Genomic DNA, 24,898 nt, shown 5'->3' with positions numbered 1-24,898 from the left:
ATACTAGATACTAGATGTTCCTCTGATACATTTGATCCAGAGATCTATTGATTTAAACACTTCACTTACTTAAAATGTAGAGTTAAAAATGACCAATATCTACAATTTATATCCTAAATTCTGGTTGATTCTGATCATTTCAGGCAGACAACAACAATACTGACACATATTCAAAGGGGTTATGCCGACATTGACAGAATGACTGAATGAAACTCGATGAAGATCATTACCTCCATTAATTGATGAAGTCATATGTAGTCATTTTAATGTGGAGACATTACATATTACAGTGAACCTTTAAACACCTTTTAATGCTTCATGGATTGAAATTGAAGCGTTTCTGAGTCGAGCAAATTACCTGCAGAGTGAAACTAGCTCTCAGTGTCACAGCTACAATACTCGAGAACGAACACTGCTCTGAATGACTTTTTGGATTTTTATGAAATGGCACTTAGTAGCCTACTCAATCCACAAAACTGGATTATTAAGAACCTACACCTTTCTTCCATAATCAATATGAAACAGAGAGTTTGTTCTTGTCCTTTAATTACCTGTTAACAGAGTGGGAGAACTAACAGACTGCAAATATAATTTGGATATATCACCAGACTCTCAGCCATGTTTCCCGCTCTTTTCATCGACTTTGACACTTGAAAACTGTCAAATCTAAAACGCATTCAGAGTATGAACCAGCTCTTTAGACTCAAGGACTTTTTTAAAACTTCAATTACCCAACCTTTATTCTGTTTTACTGTGCAGTCAATGGAGGTAGTGCTCTCCGCCCTTTATAGTATAAGTGCATTTCTGAACACCACATATGATTCTGCTTTTAAGAGGAGGCAGAGAATTATGCAGTTTATTAACCAGATTTTATTCCAGTTATAACACGGAGATATAAAGGTCAGTGTGTGAACATTGTCGAGATGTTGATGGTGCTATTGTGATTTTGAACAGAGACAAAGAGTGGATCTGTCAGATCTTGGCAAAACATTTTGAGGAAATGTTACATCACACTGTGATTCAATTTCTAGGATGAATGTTTTCTTTAACAACCATTATACAGTAGGTCACATTGTTTTCTTTTATTATCGTTTTACTGTTGTTTTTTTTTAGGAAACAGAGAGAGTTTTTTTTATTAACATATTGAAGGTATTTTTCTATTCAAATTCAATTGCTTTGATCAACAAAACAACCATAGGCATCTGTAACCTTCACTGTCAAGGTGAAGCACCAAATGTGAACCAGTCAAAAATCTCTCTTCTAACTCTGAATCCCAAAAATGAATAAGTGATATGGAAATCACATGTGAAGGAATACTGTATATTTATATATATTTGCAGTTCTATATAATTTTAAAATGTACATGTGGCTCGAATCCTCTTCTGTACAGTAACTTCATAGGCTACATTCAATGGTTAAAAAATAGTAAAACTAAGTAGTAAAATAATTTGCTAAACAACACAATGCAACTTTTTTTCATCACACTCTTCAAAAAAGCTGAAATAAACATATACATGATCACATTATCTATAATACTCTATAGTATAAAAGTAAAGCTGATTGTCAGTCCTGAGTGGATGAGGCGACTCTCCTCCTGTTTAGCAGCTTCTGAATAAAAAACAGACAATGGAAGAAAAATCTGAATATTTCTGCAGACATGCTCACGCTTCACCGCTCTTCAAAGTTTATTTCAGTTTACTTTTTTCAGCTGCAGTTTTTAAGATTTTCTAACTAATGTTGTGTTTGCCAGGTCACCATTAACTGTGTCATATCTGTCAAAGAGAAATACATTTAACTACATCAAAAAGGAATTAATTCTATTTAATTAAACATTGAGAACTACATTTGCTGCAGAAGACACAACACCACAACATGCAGCATTAGTTGTTGTGTGTGCAACTCAATGACTACAATGTGGTGCTATACACTCATTGACTGTGTTATTAAGCCTTACATTTATTCTGGTTAATATTAAACATTTGTTTTTACACCAACAGCTTTTCAAAGCGTAATTAACCAGTGATCTGCATCAAGGCTGAAGAAGTGTGTGCAGCTGCAGAGTCAGGGACTTTGTTTTAATAAAAATCATGTACTGTAACGTGTTTGTTGTAAAGTGGAGGTTCAGTCCCCTGAGCTCAAAGTTGATCTCTAAACAGTAACTGGAACAATGCAGATGTAGTTTTACATTTAATGTGACCGAGGAGGAGGCAGAGTATTACTACTATGGGTTTTTCCAACCAGTTGTTAGGTCGTTATGTGATGAATGTATAACGTTACAGAGGTCAGCGTGCACACAGAAAGCTTCACTAAATCTGAAAGTTTGTGTGTAAACGTGAAGTGTGTTGTTGTTGCTATTATCAGATCATCGGGGAAATGTATCTGAGCAGCTCCTCTGGAGCGGGTGGCGGCTGGACAGATCAAACTCAAAGGAGGCAAAGAGGGCAACAAGTGCTGCATCCATCCTGGTTTATCCTTCTCATTCACTGCACTGGTCAGGCTGCAGGTGAAGGCCCAATGGAAAGCTTATTTTCTTAAACTGGATTATAATTGCTTTCTTTTTCTCTATCAAATGAGAAGATACTATGCAGCATTTGCCAGACTTTGCACATGGTTTCTGCAGGTTGTTACCAAGTTAAACTTTTAATGCCTGAATTTAAATATCAGTATCATATCAAGTGACGTGGCTCAGAGCAGTTTATCTGACAGTAAGCAGCTCCCCTCTGTAGCTACAACAGGCTTTACGTAATGTTTTCACACATGTCCATGTAAACAGACTGAGTGGAGTTCCCCTTTAAACTGAAACCTATAATCAGGTTACTGGGACACAGTTCATTCAAGAACACTGTGGGAAATTGTTGACTTTGATGGCTGAAATGGGAACAGTAGCTGACGAGTACAGTTCTGGAGATTTCAATCAAATCCTCCTCAGCAGATGGAGCTGAACTGCCGATATTCAAAACTATATTTTTCTAAACACTTTCTGAGGATTACTCATTTGCATTGGTTTTAAATATAAACCAGAAATGTCTTGCCCTTCAAAGTCCACAAAGTCCATGAAAATTTTTTGCAACTCAATCCTCAATTTTGTTTATTTTATTGCCTTCTGGCTTTCAAGTCAAAAAATATCCTAGTTTTCTCTCTTTATCAGTTTATTCCAATCTTTAGTTCCACCTCATTATTTATTAATAAATTCATTACTCAAGCTCTGAGAAGTGGTCTCCAACCAAATCCAAATTATGTTAGTAGTAGTTCATTCCCATAACAACTCTAAGATCAGTGACAAAGTTCATTAAGTTTAGTTTAGCCAAAACTTCAGTGTCACATCAAAGGAAAAATCTGTCATTATTTCAGCGCTGAAAATGTTGTTAAGCCACATCAGATCCTTTGGGTCAGGTATTTATCGTCAGTATCTTGCAGCCACATCACAATTATGACACTTCAACCGTGTGACCATGCAGGTGATCACCTTCAAAACGTCTTTTCTCCTAACCATCCTGTTGTCTCACACACTTCATAAAAGGCTCCGGCTGATGGGAGGAAAGAAAAAAACATAATCTAAAACACAGGAAACATACAGACAGAAATAAAAACAGCTGAGTGCACAAAAGTAGAAAATGTTTATGAGAACAAACTGAATACTGACATTCGTTATGGAGAAGATATTTGTACGTTGGCACTGTTGTACAGTACGTGTTAACAATTTGCGCGACTGTCGTCGTGTTGTTTAACTTTAATATTATACAAGTCCAGTCAGTGTGTATGAAAACAGTTCTTTGGCATTTAAAAAAAAAAAAAAAAACACTGAGGTTTCCCAGCTGTACTGCACTGTAAACAAAACATGTAGCTCATATTACCTGCAGCACATTCAGTAATTCAACATGTAGTAAAAGGCAGCACACAAAAAACATTATATTGCATATCCCAGATTATCATGTCGTAAACATTTGACATAATGCCTGAAGTTTCTGCAAATATCATTTTCAAATATTTTTAAAAAAACGTATTAAACAAAGCAACTCTAAAGTGCTTCAGAAGCATCATTAGATAGTGTGAGTGTGAATAGGAAGAAACTGTGCGTCTTATAGTCAAAGAGGTTTACAGTTGAACTTCCAACATCATGCTTTAAAATCAAGGCAAGAGCGGCAAGCACATTCAAACACATCACAGCAGGCTGGCCGGCTTCTATTGTCTACAGTAAGTCTGAAAACACGTCTTAAAGCAGTTATTTAAAATGTCATTGTTTGCTATGTTATACAGGGAGAGGAGGAGCAGAGTGTGTCCTTTCTTGCCATCATGGACTTTCTGAGAGTCGACTGTAGGTGGCAGCAACGTAGAACTTAATAAATACTCCACATAGTCCACACAGTATTATATAAAAGTCATGAGAGATATTTGGTATCATTCATAAAAAAAATCATAAAAGGAGTGGTTAGAGTATAAAAAAACCTAATGAGCAAATTGTTAACCAATGTGTAAAACACACACACCTGCATATATGTATTGAAAGAAAACATATGACTAGTCATAGGAAGACCTGGTTGGTGGTCAGCGGTCACCTCACACCAGGCTTTTATTTTATCTATGTGACAGTTTCCTGCTACATCCACAAGGCAGTTCCAAAAGATAAAGTGCATCGAGTCAGTCAGACATAACCTGAGTTAAGAAATTATAACTGCAGGATCTGTTTTCCAAGACATTTTGTAAAAATGTTCAATTCTACAGCAATGGTGATTTTTCAGCAGTCTCAAGTCTTTAAGGCACTGACTACTACTTCAACCCTAAAGGTACTGGACAGTTTCCATATCTAACCACTGCTAAAATTGTTGCATTGTGCAGCTTTCGTTATCTGACGTTAACTGTCCCAACCCTCTGTAGTGAACTGCAAAAAGTTGCACGGGGCAAGTGATAGTGTCTCTTCTTTGGCTGGTGCATATGTACATCCAACACACTGGCAGCGAATCTAACTACAGTATCATCATTAACAGGCAGGTAAACATTAAAATAAAGGTGCTTGTGCCCAGCTACAGAGGATAATATGACAAGAACACCTCAGCCACAGGTTTAACGGCATTTGGAGCGATGTTCAATGGAGATTATTGACCGCTGAGAGAGTCTAGATGAGCCTGTGCCCGATTTGCTCCTGCAGCCACAGCAGCAGACGGTGGAAAGAGCTGGGCCCGTCAGGCACGGCCTCTGTGTACATCTGCAGCAGTACCTCTTGTAAAACAAACAGCAGGGGCAAGCTCATGCTCAGTAGCTCAAACAGGAATGCATAGTCCTGGGCGTTGTCCCTCAGGTGGCCAACGAGGGCCTGCGCCGTGTTACGCACACGGCAGGACAGATACCAGGGGGCGTTACACACCGTGCGAGTCACGCTGAGGGGCCAGCTCAGCTTTTTCCTTATGAACGAGCCGAAGGTACCTGCTGCAGGTTGACTCTGCAGGTCTGCTGCGCTGCCGGGCTGGGAGGTTTCTTCATCTTCAACAGACGGCTCCTGAGCTCCAGCTCCATAACGATGCTGAAGCAGAGGAAGTGACGGAAATTGAGTTAAACTTCTTTACAATAAGTGTTGGTAAAACTCAGATCAAGAGAAATATAGCCTACTCACTGAGCGTAGAGAGAAATTCCTCCGTAGGTTTGTCCCATTGTGGCGTTGATCAAAATGAAGTTTGCAGTAAAGTTTCCCTGTAAAAATCACAGCAGAAATCAGCAAAACAGACTTGGTGTTTGTCTTTTTTTCTGTTCTGTTTTTTTAAGCTACTTGAGGATACAAACCCTGTTCAGAGTCGAAAGCGTGAGCTCCCTGTCGCAGAGCCGAGCTGCAGGTGGAACAGCGGAAACACTCCCTGTGGAAGTAGAGCCCCTCGGCGCAGATCCGCTCCACCATGTAAACGCGCTTGTCGCATGAGTGACACTTGTCGCCCGACGGGGGGAAGGCTCGGCGCAGTGAGCTGCCCTGAGAGACAGAGCAGAGTGACAGTCATCAACACAGAGTACAACACTGAAGTCATTCGAGCCTTCATTTTAACATCTCCCATAAGTGAACATGCAAACATAAGATCACTGAATCTCTCAGCTGTCAATCACTATTGAATTTAAACTGGAGCTTTGTTTCTGCTTCACAAAAGAAATACTCAAAACTTCTTAATAAGGAATCCTTGGTGAAGTCTTTATCCATCTCTTTTGCTTTTTTTATGTTCTTATCTTTTGTTTTTAACTGTATTTTGCCTCATTCCTTGTTTGACTTTATTATTCTTCTGTTTTTCTTCTTCTACTTGGAAAATACTCTGCAAATATGTTTTTTTTTTATTGTTATTACAATGTATTCTTGCATCTGGGTCCAAACATCAGCTCTTTCTTCTTATCAGTGAGGTTCTGGAGAAAAACTTGTGTCAAGAACAAACTTTCATGCTCAACATTTTTACTAACGTTGAGGATGTTGATATGACATGTTAGCTAAACTGTAATAACTTGACATTTTCTTTTCTATTTTCTGAGTTTGCATTGTGAAATCTGAGAATGAATATGTTTGTGTTTCATGTTCACCGAGTCTGTCTCGTAGGTGCTAAACACTGTGAGCAGATGACATGAGGATAAGGAAAACACAAAGCCACGTTAATGATTTTCTTGTGAACGTCACTTCATGAATGTCTCAATGCTCAGGTGGCGTCTCTGTGACATTTTGAGTGACGGCTGAGATGAGAACGAGAGGAATGAGGCTCTGAGAATCTTTTCCCTCACTCACTAACTAACTCACGCTCAGACGAGAAGAAAGAAAAAGAATGTACGATAATTATAGAAAGAGGATAATCACCATGTTCTGTGCTCCATGGCTCTGAATAGAAACCATGTTGCTCTTCAAGAATTCAATTAGATCCAAACAAAAAAAATAACACACACACACACACACACACACATGGATTGTAATTGTGTAGCGGGGAGCTGCTCCTTTATGTTTAATGTAAGTCTGTATGTAAGTCCTGCTCCAACATCTGGCTGCTGAGATGGAGCAGGCTGTTTGGGATGGGTGGAGCACAGAAACCCACAAAGTGCCACCACAAGAACACACACTTCTGCTCTGCTGCTAATTAAAAGCACCAGAGGCTGAAACAGCAGTCGGAGAGAGAGAGAGAGCTGCCGTGCCAGAGTCTGGTTCTTTAGTATAGTATATCTGTCTGAGAACAAACATCACTACAATGTACAATGACTGCACTCTTGCACCAGTTTATTAGGAACTCCTTACACCAGGGTAAGGCTGCAGTTTTTTTGTTTTTGATATTATGAAAAGTATTGTATAATATGGCAGGGAATCACAATATCTGATTTAATTATCAGACCATGACTACAGCGGCCCTGCAACAAATATTGACTTCACTGGGTACTGATGATACTTAATGGTCATTTTACAGGCTGGAGTTTGTGGTGCCATTGTGTTTTATAAATCTAATGTCTTTGATATAATATTACAGTAGCCTATATATGTACCTAATAAACTGGCACTGAGTTAAGTCCACTGAAAAACAGAAATCTGGATAAAATGTGCTTTCAAAACAAACCAGTCATGGTTAGTAACAAATAAACAGTAAAACATAAAAAACGATTGCCTTTAAAACAATCCTAGTGCCAAACTCTTAATGGAGATTTTGACTTTCAGCGCTTCGATTAGCGAAAGACTCAAGAATCTTTTTGCAGATAAAAAGTTGAGGTAGGCTACAGTATAGCTGAGAAAAATCATATCAATGGTGAAAAAATTACAAAAAGAGGAATAATTACTGAAATAATAAGGGACACATTACACATTACTAATGAGCTGGAACAAAGAAACAAAAAAGCTAAGTAATTTAATTATCATGAGATTTCCTGAATCTAAATATAGAAAAAAATCTACACTTTATCAAGTAATAGATGAAAGGGAAAATTGGCTGCATGCAACACTTGTGATCCCAAACGTGAAGTATTTCAAACATGCAAATACACACACTGTGACAGGCAGGTGGTGCAAAACACAAGAGCAGGGTGGGGTCACAGATGGAGCTGGAGATAGTCACCTTGACCACAGCAGAGCTGTCTCCTGTGAACAGTCCACTAAGGTGAACGGCTTTTTCCTTTATACTCTTTGTGTGAAACTCTCTAGTCTGTTGTGTCTGAGCTTTTTTCTGCAGGATGACACGAGGCACAGGAACAAAAGAACAACCATGAGTGTCGCCTCCGTCCTCAGCACAGTGAGTTCTCCCATCAACAAATGAAAAGCTTTTTTTTCTGTGTAGACACAATTAGGTAGATTAATATCCACTTAATGAGCCCTGCACAGTTAAACAATGAAAGACCTCTCTGTTCTGCTTTCCCAATAAGAAGCAGGATTTGACAGCTACGTATGTTTTGCCGTGAGGAGAACAATAACGTAGCTGTGTGTGGAACGAAGGCCGCCTTATTACATTAATTTCACACCCCACTTGATGTGGTTACTCATACTGCACTGGGACAGAAAACTGAGACGAGTTCATCAGTTCAGCCAAAATACATCAGCATTAATAAATCACATGGTGAAGTATCGAGGCTCAAGTGAATCTAAGGCAAATTTCACAGCACATAGATAAAAGTATAATAATTACATCTAAAATTAGTTTAAAAGAAAGCCATATTCAAAGTTAGATTATCTACACAGTGATAATATGACTGTGAAGGAACAGTTCCTCTATTCATATTGTTATTAGCGGAGTTAAAGGATCATTATCGCTTATGTCTCTACTGTTAAATCTGTACCAAGAGCCTGAGGGCAGTTAGGGCCCAGTTTAAGCAAAGGACACAGCGAGTGTCTCTCTGTCTAAAGTTCAAAAATCCCCCTGACAACACCTCTGTACTGTATCTGAATAAAAAAAACACTATAAGAAGTGACTGCAGTCAGTTTTGGGGCCAAAATGTAGCTGCAGCACACAACTCTCCCATAGGTCGCAAACCGTCTTTTGTAAAAATAAATTAAACGATTGAGACATATCTGTTTTAATAAGTCACCGTTTGGGAGCTGTATAGTTGAACTTTACAAGAAAGCCAGACTGTCTGTCTCCACCTGGCTCCAGTAGTTGATGCTAAGCTAATCACCTTCTGGCTCCAGCAGCTCTGCACTAAAAGAACAGGTAGTGTATGAACGTGGCATCAATTTAATCATCTAACTTGTCAAACTGCCTGTAATGATAGCGCTGTAGGCCTATGTCTTATGCCTATTATGTCGGCTATAAATAGGAGCATCATGCAACATTTTAACACATTCATATTAAGATATAATGCCCATCTGTAATAAAAAAAACTAAAATATATCTCATATTTAAGGAGAAGAAGTCCAATAAATCTTGCCTACACGTTTTAAAACTAACCCAACACCATTAAAATAAGGCGTCTTTGTGCAGTTTTTTTCTTTATGTTGTCTGTTTCCTGCATTTATAAGATCAGGTGAAGCAGCATTTGAAACAACACACTTTGCCAGTTCAACTCTGCACAAAATGACTTAATAACATGAACAATTTTGCAGGCCTGCTCCGCACAGACGCAGACCGGTCAATAATCCGACTGTGTCTGCCTCGGCCTGTGCCAGGTCTGTGCGCCTGCTCTTTCCATTTTTGCCCGACCGGATAATTAGGGGCTGACTTCATCCATCTGACTGCACATTACGCAAAACCTAAATGTATAATCAGGGTGTAATATATAATCAACATTCTACCGGGGCTTTTCTGGAGCAATCACAACAATCACAAGAGTTTAGGCAAAAAGAGGACAGAGAGGAAAACAGAAGAGGAAAGGAAATAAAGAAGGTAGAAGAGATATGAGAGAGGAGATAGCGTTCACCTCAGAGACGTGCTCGTCCACCTCCCTGAGGCGCTGGAGGACTCTTGACATGAATTGGATTGCAGATTGGCAGGAGGGAGAAGAAGCAGAGGGGTCTGCGCTCTCAGACTGAGGCTCGGGCTTCGTCTCAGTGTGTGTTAGATCAACGTGTCTGAGCTTCACTATGGAAAATGGATGCTGAGGCTCAGGCTCAGGCTGGATCTGGGGTTTGGGCAGAGTCTTTGGCGGCAGACGGACTAACTGCTCTGCTGCTTTTCTGAGACTGACTTCGAACTGAAAGGGATAAAATACAGTACAGCAGTGCACACGTGAGCTGTGGTTCGTTTGGTTCCTCGTCGAGTTACTAAACAGTGAAAAGTTAGAATTTATTGTTATTTTTAACCTTCAGTGTGGAGGAGTGTGTAGATCATTTTAAAAAAAATACACGATACAGGTGGTTTTATATGTTTCAGTCTATTAACTATGAATTATGAACTCTTTGCTGAGCTGCCAGCCACTTTCAAAGCAAAGTGCAAGTTTCTGAGATTGATTTCTTACCCTCCTGACGGGCGCGAGTCCTGCCAGCGCAGCATGAAAAGCAGCTTGCATAGGTAATCCATTAGAGCGAATACATTCTGCCTGCTTCATGTTTTGCCAGAGTTATGTAATCGTCACATGGAAATGCAGTTTGGAGTGAGGAACCATTTTTCAAGCGTTGACTTTGCGTGTCAACAGCCGAGAGCTAAAATTCAAATGAAATTCACATTATCTTCACTCTTCTTCACACTCATGTTTCCCTTTTGTTTTTTCCTGACGGATATGATTTTGAACTCATGAATACAATGCTCTGAGCTCAGCGACTACACTTGTATGCAGAGAGGGTTATCGTCTGGTTTAGATATTGGGGAGAAATTATATAAGTGTGTAGTGTATTAGTTTCTAATTACCAGACATATTCAATGGTTCAGTCCTGCAACACAAGTGTTTCCAATGGACACAACACATGAAGGTGAAGGGTGATGGGTTCAAGTCCAACCTGTGGCCCCCCGACCCCTCATCACCTTCTCTCTTTCTTCCTAACTTTGCTGTCTCTCTCTAACTGTTGCTATTAAGGCAAATACTAAAAATGTAATATCATAAGAATCACTTAAAGAGAAAAGAAAGTGATGAACCTGCCCCTGACGTACTTGTGATTCAATGCTTTTAACGTGAAAAGTCACAATTGATCATTAAACAACAACAACAGCAGCAGGTTTGCGTATTTGCACGTTTTCTTCAACTGCAGTGTTGAGTTGAGCCCTCAAGGCCACCGTACAATTCACTCTGTCTCATTTTACAGTCGACTCTTGACCAAACATCAGAGAAGTCTTGACTTGACCCTAAAGATGAACTTCTATCAAACTCAGAACTTGCACAGACCTCTGGCATAACTTGAATTGTTTCCATTTTCCAAATTTAATTTTTTGGAGCTCATAGTTTGGTTTTTTTACTAGACTGATGTAGTTTCTGGTCTTACATAACTATATAGTTATCTATGGCTGCAGTGACACGTTCAGTTATTTTCTGAAGGGAATTTAGAGTCCAAGTCAGTCATGACTAAAGAATGTAAAACCACCGGTATGGTCTGTTAAATATCCTAAATTATATTGTTTGAGTTTTACACATGGCCGGTGTATTTGAGGAACATGTACATATATAGGATGTGCTTACAAGTCTGTATGTTTGGCTTATTCTGTACCACACATATGTATGCTGTCTGTGTAGCATTAGTGTCTTAATTGACATCTTCTGTCAACCTGTGTCTCAGGCGGAGGTCTAGGTGGCACTGGAGGCCTGGGTTTTTTGTGCAGACGGAAGTCGACCAAGACAAGGGTTTGCAGCGGGGATGACCTCTCACAGTCTGACTGAGATTGTGCAGAAAAATGGCAGGAAGACGGTTAATAAAGAGTCAGAAAAGGAGCAAAGGCTGAAAAGATTAGACGCTGGAAATAACAGACAAGAGAAAGACTTTTGTTACATTAGCAGAGGGAAAGTTTTGTCAGATTAAAACCACAGACCACTGTCAGAGCTCCAGCTCACAACAAGGGAAATTTAAAACATATTTATGATGCATGAAAAAGAGGGCGAACCGCCACATTTAACTTTCTGTAGTCGGGAAAATAAAAAAGTAAAAAGTATCTGTAGACAGATAGATGAATAGATACATAAATTAAGCATATACATACTAAATCATACTACAGTAAATTAAAATCTACAGGCCCATACCTGTGTTCTGCGGATCGTGTGGTTGGGTGAGCTTTCAAACTTGGCCAGCAGCTGAGTGGCCATTGAACGCACTTTATTCTCCTTAGGATCCTGACCCTCTTGCACAGAGGAGCCGTTACTGGACAGATTGGTGGCCTAAAGGGAGAGAGATTACACTGAGTATATTACATGTCTCACACAGCAGTGAATTTGAAAGTAGTTTATTAACAAACCTCCTCCAAATAACAGAATTTTCGCCTCCTTTTGTAAATCGGGTCCGAACCGTCTGACTTCTTCTCGTTCTAAAAAAAAGAGTAAAGACTGAGTACCCAGCAGGCCCAAGAAGAGGAATTTCAAACCAGCATTTTGTATTAAATATATACATTATATGAAGATAAAATGAATCCCAGGCAGAGATGTCAACATGTTGTAATCCATCAGGTGTAAAAATGTCAGGGTGGAGTTACCTTTGGAACACGTTTCCTGGGAGCAGCAAGATTGAGCACATTATTATTACTTCTGACTTCCTTAGATGGATAATCTTCATTGTTTTCGTCCACTCCTCTGGAGCCTGCAGAGCAACACGTGACTGCATTAGTGTTTTCACATTTTCCACCATGCACAGCCATAAATGTCAGATAATATCAATGCATTATGCCTTTAAAGATTAGTGAGGTTATGGGAATGGTCTGGGGGAAAAAAAGAGGGGTGTATTTATGAAGAGGGAAGTTCCCATAAAAACAAAACTTTGGTTAATCACTCGGCTGCAGGTGAGAGGAAGGTGAGTTTGTGTTAGAGGTTAAATAAAACAACACAGGTGAACATAATGTCTTGGTCTTCTGCGGAGACGAGCAGCTGTTTTCATGTTGTCAAGAATGTCATACTACTGGAGTCCACACAGTCCACAGCCGTGGTACAAATACACATTCCAGTCATGCCACTATACATGACTGAGTTTTTTTTACAGGAAACCAAAAGACATTTAATACCTTCGACTGGAATTTAAGTGTTTTTTTGTTTTTTTGTGTGTCATTTGTACATATTTTAGTCAACAAACCAGAATAAAAGAAGAGTAAAACAGTAGGCCTCAATGACTACAGCTGATGAAACAGAGTAGAATCAGAGAGTAGAGAAGAGTTAACTGGAGTGGATCAGAGCGTAGTAGAGTAGATAAGAGTAGAGTATCAAATCGTAGCAGAATGTAGAGTAGAGTAGAGTAGAATTCAGTACAGTTGATAAGGTCATAGCAGAATGTGAAGTAGATTAGATTAGAGTAGAGTAGAACAGTGTAGCATGGTGTGGTGTAGAGTAGAGTAGAGTAGAGTAGAGTAGAGTAGAGTAGAGTAGAGTAGAGTAGAGTAGAGTAGAGTAGAGTAGAACAGCATAACATGGAGTAGAATAGAGTAGAGTAGAATAGCGTAGAGTAGAGTAGAGTAGAACAACGTAGAGGAGAGTAGAGTAGGATGGAGTAGAGTAGCATGGAGTAGAGTAGAGTAGAGTAGAGTAGAGTAGAGTAGAGTAGAGTAGAGTAGAGTAGAGTAGAACAGCGTAGCATGGTGTAGAGTAGAGTAGAGTAGAGTAGAGTAGAGTAGAGTAGAGTAGAGTAGAGTAGAGTAGGATGGAGTCAAGTGGAGTCAGGGGAAACCAATAGAGATGAGTAGAGTGGAGTCCAGTGCAGTAAAACAGAGTTGAGTGAAGCCAAACAGAAAACAGTAAAGTCAAGTAGACGACAGAACAATAGAATCAGAAGAAGTACAACAGTGTAGAGCAGAACAGACACTAGAGTGGAGTAGAGTCAAGTAGAGTCAAGTAGAGTAGAGTAGAGTACCTGCAGCAGGTAGAGGGGTTCCTCTGAAGAGCTCGTAGAACTTGGACAGGTAGCAGTTCATCCGGCTCTTGTCCAGCTCCTCTCCCGCTCTCAGCTCCTTCACGCAGGTGAACGGTCGGATCCCAAACTCCCTCTCGCTGATGTCGAAGGCCAGTTGGAGGTTCGCAGCATCGTCCTCCTCATTCAGAGACTCAAAATCACTGACGGAGGCAGAGAAGGACAAAGAGAAGCTGGTTATTACGTGAAAATATCAGCACCACAGTTTCAGTTTCAGTTTAATCAGAGTTTCTTTCAACATATTTTCACTTTTACTGTTTCTTAAATGTAGAGTCACATTGATTTAAAGGAATAGTTCACCAAAAAATGAAATTCAGTCATTAGTGGCGCACCCTCATGCTGATGAATACTCCGGAGTAGTTTTTTATTCCTCAAAGTGCATCTGGAGACCCGAGAGGCCGGTTCGTACTAGTCCAACGAACTTTATAAGAGAGTAATAGTGCCCGACACAAAAACGCCCATAAAACTACACAAAAACTATTTAATATTCCTCCATACTGCTCGTCCGCTGCAATACATGTGTCCTGAAGGGAAATAGTCCAGAGTTTACTCGAAACAACGTCATTTAGGACATTTTTACAGTCTCCTGTATTGAATTTGCCTGTGGCGCACTCTCACGTTCACGCGATGCACACGGATCTGACCGGACTTGCCTAAACTCTGGACTATATCCCTTCAGGACACTTGGATTGCCGCGGACAAACGGTGCAAATGGTTTTTGTGTAGTTTTATGGATGTTTTTGTGTAAGGCCCTATTTTTATCATATAACGTTTTTATGGGCTACGAACCCACCTCCCGGATCTCCAGATGCACTTTGAGGAATAAAAAATATATTCATCAGCATGAGGGTGAGTCAATAATTACTGAATTTTATTTTTTGGTGAACTAATCCTTTAAGGTGAATATTGACACAAGATGGCTGCAGCGAGGTTTCTAACTCAAACTGTTTCCTAACAGAGTGAGCAAGAGAGTAAGATAATACACACTTTGATATGAAAACGGGAGACGTCAGCACAATGGAACGACTTTTCACTGAAACTTATCTCTTTCAACTTTCAACCCTGTAGAAAAAAAAATGTCTGTCTCACACTGTGGGAGCAAATGGCAGCAAATTACAACTAAATGTGAGAAAAAGAAAACAGCCGTGACATCTCTCCTCCGCCTGCACTGACAATGTCCAGTCACCGACAGACATAATGTAAGAGGAGAGCGGTAACCGAGCAGCAGCAGCAGCAGCAGCAGGACACACAAACTTTGGAGTCGCTCTGAACCTACAGACGCTCGCTCTCTGTGCTGACAGACGTATGGAGGAGGGAAAACGGGGGGAAAAAAACACCAGCGGTTCCTGGAAAACTCACAGCACCACATGAAATTGTCGTGGCATTCGGCAGAGTACGAAGGCAATAATTAAAGAGCGAGAGGATATAATTAGATTTGTAAATGCACTAATCTACAATTGCACAGACGAATTCCATGCTGTGCGAGGCAGCCTGACCCTTCAGAAAAAGTGGAAACTAAGGTACAGTTTCTGCTTTCTAAGGAGGATTTGTTGTTCTCTAAGCAGAAACCAAAGGACACTAAGTCCTACATGAGCTGTTTTTTTTCACAGCTCCAGATCAGCATGATTTTGAATTATACATCAATCAGCCATAGCATTAAAACAAGAAACAGCTTTTTATTCGTGTTAAACCATTAGTAATTTGATTAAAACTTCATTTAGTTAGTTTTAATTTTTCATTTTCATGGCTCAAAAATAGTAAACGGATCAGTCACAACATAAAAAACCACTGACCTGTTTTTATTTCTCAATAATAATCATTTTTGACTGATGTGAAATGTGCACATCTGCATCTGAACACTCCACTAGCTACATATATACAAAATCTGTATGTGCGAAGTCTTTTTCTCATCTATCAGCACTTTAAAAAGCTGTTGTGAGGAGGAGGCCGACGTCGGCGCAGCAGGGAAGACTCGCAAGATAAACTGGTCGCTCCCATGCCGAGCATATTTAACACACCCTTTAGAAATAGTTTTCCTCACAGCGAGCTGGTTTATTCGTGTGAGCGCGCTCGGGCATTGAATGCTGCAAAGAGATGGGATGTTAATATCAGATGTGTGCACATCTTACATCAGCTGAGGGTTGAACTTGTGGATGAGGGCACAGAGGGCAATGCCGCTTTGCCAAGAAGACGTCAGATCGGTGATCGTCACATTCCTGTAGCCCTCCGTCTGTTTTTGGCACCAGGTGAGAAGCCTGGCCGGCCGGATCTCTGACTCTACAAAAGAAAACATTGAAAGTCACATCGTGTAGGCGTACGAACACTGTGCCGGTAAATAAGGCCATGACAGGAGAGGTGGGATTGGTCGATGAAGTATGTACAGAGCTCTGTCTGAACATGTACGTCCTCGCTGCAACATAAAGCTCAGTTCAGTCTTTACTGTTCCCTGAGCAGATTTAACCAGACTTTGATCTCTCAGCAGAACCATAACAAAACATTGTCATAAATACGGACACATGTTTACCTTGCGCCTCATACATACATATACATTTCAAAATGATGTAAGAGTTTTTTTTTTGTTTATAGACAGGGACATAAAGTAATGTTGACCTTGGAGAGGGAGATGTGTGTATTTGACGGTTTCTACCACAACCCTGCAGCTGTTCTCTCACAGCTTCCTCCTTCTACTCAACCCACATGTAAAAACAAACCTCAGCTAGTGACTTACTCCCTAAACTGAAGTTAATTCTGGCTCCTTGCTACTTCTGTTAAAGTGAAAAGGACAAAAGAAACACACATTATAATATGTTATCATGTGAGAATCCTTGTAAAGTAACAGAAGAGAATCAGGCAGTGACAGTCTTTGCTTTTAACCTGTAGATTTACCCATAAAAACGTTATCATTTCATCTTACGTGTCATTTTGTAATAACTAGTGTGTGAATTCCTGAGTTATGTCCAAAAATATGTTTGATAAAAACCCAATGACCCTGACATTTGCCCTTTGACCTTTCGCCACCCAATTTTTATCATCTTTGAGATCAAGTGAATTATTAATGTTCGAGATCTTGTGTACATAAGCATGGGATGGGCAGACAAGTTGAAAAAGTTATGTCACAGCAGCACACAGGAATCTGTCAGTTCCTGTTAAACCTACCTCGTCTGTGGAGATTGACAGGCCGTCGTATGGTAGCAGCACGCTCCAGAGAGCAGGAATTCAGTTCTGCGCTGATGTACAAGTGACGCACCTGAAACAGAAAGGAGGGGGAAAAAATGAGTCCAACACCTACAGACAGATGGTAATAATCTGATATTGTCAGAGTGAGTCCTCCTCCTCTTCCTCCTCTCACCTGGAGCGGCCTGACACAGGAGGAGTTGAGGTTGGGGTATCGAGTTGCGGGGTCGACAGTGTACTGTTCAAAGTTTTTGGCGATGTTTTCTGGTGTAGTCTGTGGAAGCAGCCTGTAAATACTCTCCCTGCAGAAACGAAAGAAACAAATGAGCTCTGCACAGTGATTTGTCAACATCTAAACACTTGCATAATGTGTGTGAGTGAGTGTGTTGAGTGTGTGTACTGTACCTCTCTGCCAGCACCTCCAGGACTGTCCGACCCTGAGCCCAGCTCTTCACCATCCAGGCCGTGTCGAAGGCAGCCAGGAAGCCTCTGGCGCAACCCGTCCCCATCGGCCAGAACGGCTGCAGAGGAACACACAACAAATATATGAATATGTGTGAGTCAGTGCACGAGAGGACACAAAACAACAATATTTTGAAATATTGGCAAATATTGTGATGAGACTGGGAGCATAAGAATGGAAAAATGCTGCTGGGCATAGTCGGATGTCAGGGTAGACACAGCTCAGGAGATAATGTGGGCATAATGTGCAGGAAAGGGGTTGATGGATGGATGTTTAGTTGTCATAAATGTCCGTTATGAAATTGAAATTAAAATATAATGGAAAAATATTTAAATAAAAGGGAAAAACAGAGGAGAAAAATCTGATCTGGATAAATGACTCTCAAACATCTCTTTCTCTCTCTTGCCTCAGTGACTGCTAACTCCATCAACAACTCTGCCTAGAGCGATGAGCTGGAGTCTCACACAGCACTGGAACGGGACCAGTTGCCGGCACCGTAACAAACCCTTCCCTGCTTTGTCCGACACTCCTCACTCTGCAACATCTGGCAGGAGTCACCGACCGGAGCGCCTGAGCCATGACTGCCAGATTCTGTAACAGCCTCTTCTTCTCCGAGGCTCCTAAAACACACCACTGCCTCCCTGAACTCACACACTCACAGATACACAGCTTCATCTTCTTCTTTTTCCTCTTACCTCCAGCAGACTGTCGCCAACCAGCGCCACTAGTAGCTGGTGTCCAAACCTCTCCCTGACCAGAGCGGCGTTCTCCGAGGCGTACATGCTTGTGAAGTCAAACATTGCTACATCTGGCTGCCCGCAGTGGTTCATGGCAAAATCCAACGTGGGAAGTTGATAGTTGGTGCCAAAGTCAGCAGCCTCGCGGGCGTAGCACAGCAGAGCTTCCTGGTTAACGTTCTCACTGCTCAGCAGCTTCTGGATGTCGATGTAATCCTGTTGAAGAAGCGTGAGAGTCAGGGGGAGTTCACACAGGCCAAGTCTGAGCTTAGCACTTCTAACAGGCTACGATTCATTTGCTTATGATGTGTTCCCATGGAGAGTTTTTGTTAATAACGCTGCACAGATGCCAAATGAAACCAGTGCTGTATATCAAAAATGCATGAAATAATAAAACAGATACTGGATTTTATACAACGAGCCTCTTGTCAATTCAACTTACATTGATGACAACACCCTTTTCAAGCAGACTCTGTTTCTTGGCAGTCATGACAAAGTAATGTGTGTTGTCCCTGTAGTACACGATGTTCTCCAGATCGATACCTGCAAGACATGAAACACTTTTAATATGACTACAACTTTAAAAATGCATCAACAAGAAAACCCACAGCAGCGAATGTCCTACACACACACATAGCTGTGCTAACTTGGTATTGCTGAAGATAATCAATGAACTGAGTGTACTCTGTATGTTTTTCAACCTTGGGGTCGGGACCCCACGTGAGGTCGCCTGGAATTCAAATGGGGTCGCCCCAAATGTCGAGTAATTGATAAAAAAAAACACTGATAAAAATATTTTTTTACTAATTATTCTTCTTCTTAAAATTATGATTATGATTATGAAATTATGAACACTACGCACAATCTTAAACAACTGTATTCTATACTTTCACTTTCAGTGAAGTTCAAATAAAATGCAGCATATAAATATATCTGGTCTGGCGCATCTTGATTGGTGGCTGTGATCACTTGACTGTACTTGATAGCGAGGTCGCCAGAAATTTGTGAAGTCAAAATGGGGTGACTAGCCAAAACGGGTTGGGAACCACTGCTGTATGATCATCACACATGAATATCTATGTATGTGGCCCAACAGTGCCTCTTTCTCCCACCTGTCTCCTCTCTGAGGTCAAGAAAGAACTTCTGGTTGAAGATGAAGGCCACTCCGCTGATCTCCTCCACCTTGGCCTCTGCGGTGGTGTTCCTGTTGATGAAGTTGGCCGTGATGGCGATCGCCAGTTTACCCCTGAACTCCTTCCTCCTGAAACCTGGCAGAGAGACAGAGAGAGAGAGAGGGACATGGGGGGGGGGGGGGGGGGGGGAAGAGATACAATGAAACAGAAAACAGGAAAGAAGAAGAAGCCGTAAGCCATAATTACAAAGCAGTTATTATAGGATAAGAGGCAGTTTACCAAAGCCTAGCCTCCATACAGACAGGGGATTGTAGGAAGCACCAGGAATTAAATGCTTCCATCAAAGTTAAATGCTGTTTGCTTAATTGCGAGAACAAAACCAAAACACCAAGCAGACGTCAAATAGACTCAATTGAAGGTTCATCATTTGACCTGTGGAACAACTTCTCTACCCTGAATGTCACTGACTTTATAGCTGCGACTGCGGGAAGGAAAAGACAAGTGATGTATGAGAACTAAGGCAACAAAACTAAGGGCTTGAACTTGTGTTACAACTTCCCCACACAGCCGCTGTTAAAACTCACAAAGGGACTTTTCTCCTTTCTGTCACCTCATCCCTCTTCAAAGGTCCTCAACAATCAACAGAGCGCGGATCTAATTGTATTTAACTCCGTGGCACAAAAGCAGGCTCACTGCAGGGAAAAATCATTCCCCAAGGCTTCTTCATAATTTGAGAATGAGCTAGACGTCTCGTTCGGCCCCCCCAAAAAATGTCCTTTTTAGGAATAAGCATCTGATGTGAATTGGTTGTTAGATGACAGCATTTTTAAGGAGAGAGACCAAAAACAGTGAGACATAGAAGATGGAGTGAGTCCAGCATGAATGCATCAGCTGCTGCGCTGAGCCCCGGCTCGGCTCTATTTATGTAGACAACTTTTAGTGGTTTCATGTGTTGCTTTTCCCCACTGGGAGACATCAATGGCTTCACACAAGTGTAGGCTTACAGAAGGTGAGTTTCATTTATAGAGGTAATGCCGCACAAGTTATTCAGTTATTCAAAGAGAGTGTCCAGAAACAACAATGTGGGACGTCTGTATGAAGCTGCGCTGGGTTTTAACTCATTACGTGAATGTCAAACTCTTAAAAAGACTGTTTGTTCCATGTGATACGTCAATAGATGTTCACAGTAGTGCAAACAGATGAATGAATGACTGGTCAAACAATGTTGGCATGAGAAAACATGTTGATTTCCTTATCTAGGACGCTCAGACACTCACTTACACAATACAGTATGTTCAGCTGCTGGATGTTATGTTAAGATGCACATCAAAAACAACAAGAGACAATAGGTTTAACTAAAAAAAATCAGCATTTGTGCAGGATTACGTGAGTTTTTAAAGCCTCTAGTAACTAGATAGTGGGAGACTAACACTTGTATCACAGCTTGTGCCTTGATGTGAGACTTTGTTGTCAGCTTTTTGAAAGGTCAGTACATCCTGGAGGCCTCTATACTGATCTTGTCTTTCCTTTTTTTATCTCCTTCTTTTTCTTCTCACCTTCCAAAGTATTCCTGCGTCCGTCTGCCCCCACCACGACATCAAACTCAAAGTTAGCCACAGGGTGATCAGCGGGTCGGATTCCAGCCCTCCACCCGAGCCCTGAACAAAGACATAGAAAGAGTGTGAGAGGGGTGAGAGGGAGAGAGAGAGAGAAAAAAAAACAACCTACATGATATAAATCCTGGACACATTCCCTTTGTGCTGTTCCCCCCTCCACCAAACAATCAGCTGTGGTATGTCAGCGGATAAGGGTTGGTATTTTGCTCAAGGACACTTCAATAATCTCCATCAAACCCTCTCTCTCTCTCTCTCTCTCTGTCTCTCCTTCCTGGACCACTCTGCCACCTGCCACGCTTGTGCAAAATCTAAATGTGTCAGTGTAGAGACAATGAATGAGGGGAATGAGTAAGCACGCTGAAGCGCTGTTGCTGTTTGGTGTTTCTATGCTGCTGTTTTCCAGTAACACCTGCTATTGCTACAGTACGATGCCAGAAAAACATGGACAAATACAGCCGTCCACGCCAGACTGGAGAAAAATAAAACCACATGAAGGTACGACAAGGACGCTTCACATCTGCATCGAACCTGGAATAATAATAATAAGTTAGAAAACTGTATGATATTATAATTATGTCATCATATAGGCCATTTTAAGTGTGTGGGTGCTGCAGAGGTGTGAGAGCAGCAACAGGAACAGCTTGGCAGTTTGAAGTGTAATATCACCATGTGGAAAATGCATCCCATGATGTCAAGGGGCTCCGCTCAGTCCTTCATAGCATAACAGGAGGGATAAGTGTGTGTCTAAACTTAGGCAAAGGCTCTCGTTGTTATCAGTGTGGTGATATTACAGCCGAAAAGACAACATATGACAGCGCTGTGCAAGATATAGTCCGACGTGGGATAAGAGGGGTCATCTGCAGGGCTATAAAACATTTACGTCTTATGGCGGAGTGGTTGTAGCTGTGTAGACGTTTTCAAACAAATGTTGTTGTATTAATGCGATAAGCACACACTGTATATAGTATTTGGTATTCTGTATGCATTTGAGCGAGATAACATGGATGTTAAGCAATGCACTCGATGTCCACTGACCTCATCTAGGCATGATGAAAAACCCAGCAGCACGGTGCCAATATTTGTGTTGTGTTTATTGGTGGATGTCAAGGAAATTAAATACTCCAGGATGAGAAGAGTCCCTCGCTGCATGACCGGCCAAAGCCGTAGGAACAGCAGGGTAAATATAGACCTTCCAGGAAGCTGCACGACATATCTGTTCAACTAACTGGCAGATGCAGCCTGATGTTTCTATCAAACTTTACACATTATAAAACTTCTCATCTGCCTCATCCTGCTAAATGCTCCAGCTCTACTCTCTCAAAGCTCGCGGCTCATAAAGCGACTGTCAGTGGGTGAATGTAACAGCACCGTTTATCTATTGTTTGGACGTGTAGCTGACGTGAACGTGCGGGTGAATACCGTCTTTTTCCTGATCCTCTGATGGTTCCAGCAGCTTGACAAACTCCACATTGATGTGAAACTCCACTGCAACGATGAGGGCAACTTTCAGCAGGATCAGCTGCAGCTGCTGAATGCCTAACAAACACACACACACACACACAGACACACACTGATGTTTGTATACTCAGTGTACACCTCTGCCAAACTTTGTATTGTGTGTTATGTTGTCTTGACACTGTTAAGAGAAAATCCAAAGCAAAGATTTGTTTTCTCTTGTTGCTTTGATTAAAGGATTAAGAAGACTCAGAACTCAAATACATACAGTAACTACAGACACGCACATACTCAAAGAGAAGATTATAATTCAATGACATTGATGCCCTGTGATCTCGGGTCAGTGAAAATCAAATCCCTGCAGCCTGTTTTGTGTCTGTTACATCAGATACTCACTGATGTGGTCGATGGCCCCGGCGCAGAATTTGCCGTGGAACTTTTTGGCCCCGAGGCCCCGCAGGTCGTGGATGGTGTAGGGCCAAAGGTGCAGCACGTTGTTCCTGGAGAAGGAGTCCCTCTTCTCAATCACCACCACTTTGGCCCCCAGCAGAGCGAGCTCGATGGCTGTCCGCAGCCCGCAGGGGCCTCCTCCGATGATGAGACACTGAGTAAAAAAAAAAAAAAGACAAAATGACCTCAGAGAAATGAGCTGGACCTTTATCAAATCAATAACAGGAGGCAGAGACGTTTCCCCCTGAAGAGCCTGAGCTGAAGAATGGTTCATATCCCACTTTTTTTTATTAATACACCAGGAAGTATGCGAACGTGTACATAGATCATGAAGGGGAGCAGCACTTTACTGCACCACTTTAGAGGCTGAGTGTCTGACTCAAGGACACTTCAGCAGGATACACAGAGTCTGAGGATCATTCCAGTCTTCAGATTATTTCTCGAGACCACCTTCTGTGCGTGCGATTGTTAGTAAAACATAAGAATGAGGAGGAGAGTTTAAACATGTCCCAAAAAGAAGTGAATTTATGAGGATATTTCACTGAGGGATGTTGGCAGAGAACTCCCACACACCTCAAGTAAAGTATTGTTACAACCTTTACATATCAAAGGTGTGATTCATGGATCGGCTTCACCCAAAAAAAATGCATGAAGTCAGTCGCCTGTAGAAACATGGTCTGTCTGAGAATGTGTGGTCAAACATGACATCATCCCCTTGAGTGATAGATGAAAGAACAAGACGCATGTGCGCTGGCAAACTCTATCTTCCTTTCTTCTAAACAGATTAAGAGACATTATGGAGCAAATGTGTGCATGTGTGTGTGTGTGTGTGTGTGCGTGTCTCTGTGTGTGTCTCTGTGTGTGTGTATTCCTTTTGACATTTAATCCAGGACCAAACCACTTCTGAAGGTTGCCCCTGCTGTGCTCAACAAGCTGGACAGTCTCCTGTCTCGATAGCTTCACCAAATTAGTGCTGAAAATACCCTTTTCTTTCACTGTAGCAGAAAACACTTGAATTTCTTGGCCTTCCATTCAACCGCTAGCACAAAGAGCTGCCACTCCACACTACTACACTGTGCAGAGATGGGATTTCTTTTCTTTTCTGTGCTTTTTTTTTGCTTCATACTTGACTCAGGAGGACTGACTTCCTTCCTGCCACCGTGTGCATCCACCAACAAGGATCAGAGCTGCAGCAGCAGCAGGGCGAGGTGGCTCCACTGGCTGTCAGCTCGGTGAGACGCTCAGACTGGGTGCTGTTTACAGAGCGCCCGGTGTCAGCTAACAAAAAATCCCACATCACAGCCTTGACGTCTCTTAAAAACAAGATGATTGGGCTTCAGTGACTTTATATATATTCTCTCATTCTTGGTCGAGCTCCAGGGTGGTTTTCACAGGGCATGAGTTTTCATCATGTGTTGCCTGAGGTGATCATGGGATGAGGTATTCTCAGGTGTGAGCCACACACACACACACACACACACACACACACACAGGTGGTGGAAGTGCTGTCTGGACAAGTCTGCCTCCGGGCCAAGTTTTTTTTTTTTTTTCATCTCTTAACAAAAGGGTGAGTAAGTTTACAGGCTATTTACACAGCCACAGACAGAAAGGAAGGATGTTGAAAATGTTAGAATTTATACTCACAATTGAAGCTGAGTTTATTCAGAAGTATGCTCACAATGCGCATATTTTTTATCTAAACATATGTGACTGTTTTCGAGCCGCCTATCAGTCATCGGCAGATAACGCCCGTTTGTCTCGGTACTTTTCCATTCGCTGATATATTTTTCCAGATATGAGGCTTTTCCTGAAGCTTTTGCCCCCACATCTGCTGAGTCAGGACACACACCATTTCCTTTCAGGCTTCCCACCTCTGACCTCGCTCTCATCCCAGCCCCACCCCACCCCACCCCACCCACCCC

The 24,898-nt window shown here is 41.5% G+C and overlaps 1 protein-coding gene across 3 annotated transcripts in view; it reads right to left on the bottom strand.

The window, feature by feature from the left end:
• Positions 1-1,511: 1,511 nt before the first annotated feature.
• mical2a (microtubule associated monooxygenase, calponin and LIM domain containing 2a) overlaps positions 1,512-24,898 on the bottom strand; it is a 35,206-nt gene continuing 11,819 nt past the window's right edge. The window contains exons 3-24 of one of the 3 annotated variants that reach the window (XM_084001467.1): positions 22,923-23,130; positions 22,491-22,607; positions 21,012-21,113; positions 19,435-19,590; positions 18,765-18,865; positions 18,281-18,538; positions 17,528-17,643; positions 17,298-17,424; positions 17,105-17,195; positions 16,078-16,225; positions 13,892-14,091; positions 12,531-12,634; positions 12,297-12,365; positions 12,085-12,219; positions 11,616-11,723; positions 9,841-10,113; positions 8,049-8,156; positions 5,776-5,956; positions 5,609-5,685; positions 5,422-5,518; positions 3,467-3,527; positions 1,512-1,608 (exon numbers count right to left, since the gene is read on the bottom strand). In XM_084001467.1, coding sequence (XP_083857593.1) covers positions 3,469-3,527; positions 5,422-5,518; positions 5,609-5,685; positions 5,776-5,956; positions 8,049-8,156; positions 9,841-10,113; positions 11,616-11,723; positions 12,085-12,219; positions 12,297-12,365; positions 12,531-12,634; positions 13,892-14,091; positions 16,078-16,225; positions 17,105-17,195; positions 17,298-17,424; positions 17,528-17,643; positions 18,281-18,538; positions 18,765-18,865; positions 19,435-19,590; positions 21,012-21,113; positions 22,491-22,607; positions 22,923-23,130 — 2,835 coding nt within the window. In that variant the 3' untranslated portion in view covers positions 1,512-1,608; positions 3,467-3,468. Of the gene's footprint in view, positions 1,609-3,466; positions 3,528-3,602; positions 5,519-5,608; positions 5,686-5,775; positions 5,957-8,048; positions 8,157-9,840; positions 10,114-11,615; positions 11,724-12,084; positions 12,220-12,296; positions 12,366-12,530; positions 12,635-13,891; positions 14,092-16,077; positions 16,226-17,104; positions 17,196-17,297; positions 17,425-17,527; positions 17,644-18,280; positions 18,539-18,764; positions 18,866-19,434; positions 19,591-21,011; positions 21,114-22,490; positions 22,608-22,922; positions 23,131-24,898 lie in introns of those variants that run through there. The other 2 variants (XM_084001466.1, XM_084001468.1) reach the window with 2 other exon arrangements.

This window comes from Trachurus trachurus (assembly GCF_905171665.1).
Source record: "Trachurus trachurus genome assembly, chromosome: 3".
Lineage (NCBI taxonomy): Eukaryota > Metazoa > Chordata > Actinopteri > Carangiformes > Carangidae > Trachurus > Trachurus trachurus.
Note: the sequence above shows the minus strand (reverse complement) of the source record. Positions and strands in the feature narration are given on the sequence as shown.